The 2,539-nt window shown below is 40.3% G+C and overlaps 1 protein-coding gene across 1 annotated transcript in view; it reads left to right on the forward strand.

The window, feature by feature from the left end:
* Nucleotides 1–2,539, forward strand: part of LOC103398134 (versican core protein-like) — a 19,540-nt gene that overhangs the window by 16,841 nt on the left and 160 nt on the right. The window contains exon 8 of the mRNA XM_017042889.2: nucleotides 714–2,533. Coding sequence (XP_016898378.1) covers nucleotides 714–2,533 — 1,820 coding nt within the window. The remainder of the gene's footprint in view (nucleotides 1–713; nucleotides 2,534–2,539) is intronic.

Here is a 2,539-nt window from a genome sequence, read left to right on the forward strand (position 1 = left end):
GAGGGACAGTGGATACACTGGTACACTGGTATACACTGGTAGAAGAATGTTAGAGGTGGAGCTACCAGGTAGGAGAAAAAGAGGAAGGACAAAGAGGAGATATATGGATACAGTGAGGGAGGACATGCAGATAGTTGGAGTCAGAGTAGAAGATACAGAGAACAGGGAGAGATGGAAATCAATGATTCGCTGTGCCAACCCCTGAAAAAAACCCCAACAGTGAAAATTTAGCCTGTTTGGTCTTCACCCGTGTTTGACATAGCGCTAGATTAGAGTGATGCTTTACTCTCTCATAAAAGTAGCGCAGACTGTAGATGTAATAAAGATGTGAATGTTGCATAATTTTGAGAATGATGACAATTGGCTGGAATTACAATACCATCTTTTAGGTGGGGTATTTTAGGTGAGTGTGCTGAATGAATTTCAATGCTTTCTGAACAGGTGTTTTCTGTCCAGTATTGGTGCTACACGTCTTTTTGCTAGAATCCAGTAATTAGTTTGAAGTGCTATTTGTGGGAAAGGGTGAAATGCTGAGGGAGAAAAAAAATGTTTACAACATTTTGTCTTAACAATTGTTCTTCTAAGGAGTCTTAAACCTTTTTATACATATTACAGCAGTTGGCCATTGTGGTCTTGTTTTTACAGATGCTATTTATGCTTTGTGTTGCTTAGCAGATATTAAAATACCTGCTTGTATTATCTGTGTCTTACAGAGGGACAAGTTCTACTTTTGCAAGATACTCTATCTACAGCCACTACAATTGTGTCTGACAAACACAGTCCCTCTGTAACTAATGGTGAACCCTTCCTGCAGACTGGACACACAGGTGATTTTACTGGAGCTGCTGTGACAGTCACTCCAGATATTGTTGTACTGCTTACTAGTCAAGGAACCCCTCAAAGACCAAAAGAAAAGGAGACCAATGACTCCCAGGTTTTGACAAATGTGACACCGCTAGAAGCAAGTGAGGAAATAACCACTGTGTTTGATTACAATTGGACTAATCTCCCTATGTATAGCTCCCCTGAGTCCATTGATGTTACAAATAATGGGATGATAACTACTGGGATCCCAGATGTTGATAAAATTGACCCTGATATAATCTCAGTAGTTGAATCAACACCACCTCTTCTATCATCTAAAGGGTCTAAAAGGCCAACAACTGGTCCAACTTATGCCTCAGGGGTAAGTGGTAACATAGATACCTCTGCTGATGCTGTTGTTACAACTTTAAGTCAAACACAAGTCATCAAATCAACCACCTCTTCTGTTCAAGACGAGGGAGGTGAATCATGGGAGACTCCCACACTTGTCAAAAGTGAATCATTAGTGGCTCAGACAGAAAAAGCTGAAGAACTTGTTACTTTTCCAACAGCACCTAACTCGGCCAGTTATAAAGCTGAAATCACAGAGGACACAAAGAGTTCATCTACCACCCCATTTGCAGAAGACAGCCCACAGGATATAGAGCAAACTGTTTCCCTTTCATCATCAGATGATGTGACTGGGAAAACAGTGCCAACTACTGATCTACAGAGTTCCTCTGAAGTGGAGAAAGAGACCCTTGCCACAAAAGAATTTGGCTTAAGTTTAATTTCAGAATCTACATCAACTCCTGAACAAACAGCCAAAACTACGGTAACAGGAGCTGATATTGGAGCCAACACAGAATCAATACAAGCAAATAAACCTACCCAGGGTGACATATCAGAAGAAACAGTTATAAGTCATTTATCAAGTACAGTCAGCCAAGTATCATCTTTTCCATCAACTGACAAAGCTGCAAGTGATGCAATTTCTTTATCAGTACAAAGTACACAAATCCAAACAGAATATGTATATTCATCCAGTCCTCCATCACATATGTCACCAGTAAGCTCTGTAATTACAGCAAAAGATAGTGAAATTACATTACAAACTGTAGATGAACAAAAAACATCAATAGCTGCTACTCAAAAACCAGATGCACCTTCCCTCACTACTACTATACAGAAGAGAAGACAGCAAGAAACTTCTTCCTTCCCTTCTGAATCTGATCCGACCCCTGCCTCCACATTGCACAGTGTTATTGAAATGGTTAGAGCAACTGTGTCTTCCTTCACCGAAATCTTTAGTCAGCACACAACACAAAGTTCAACTGAAACCAATGGTACAGATACAGAGGCTACAGAGACCACACAAACTCATGAATCTAAAGTAAAGACTTTAATAACAGAAGCTTTGACTGCAATATCTTCACCATTTGGTGGAACAGAGAAAACAGATTTGTCATCAGCTTCTGTTAGTGTTGCTTCATCACTCTACAGCACTGATAAACCAACATCTCTGTCACCACAGACCCAACAAACTGTAACAAGTCAGACTAGGGAAGGTTCAGCAACACCAGAGAGAACAGACGTAACATCTGCTGATAAAGACAGTTCTATACAACAGTCAACTGATGGATCAACCAAAGACACTGCAGCTCCTACTGCTTCATCACTTCTTAGTACTGAAAAACCATCAGACCACACAAAGGGATTTTCTTCTACAGCTATA

The sequence above is a fragment of the Cynoglossus semilaevis genome, chromosome Z (genome assembly GCF_000523025.1).
Source record: "Cynoglossus semilaevis isolate Cse_v1.0 chromosome Z, Cse_v1.0, whole genome shotgun sequence".
NCBI classification, from domain to species: Eukaryota; Metazoa; Chordata; class Actinopteri; order Pleuronectiformes; family Cynoglossidae; genus Cynoglossus; species Cynoglossus semilaevis.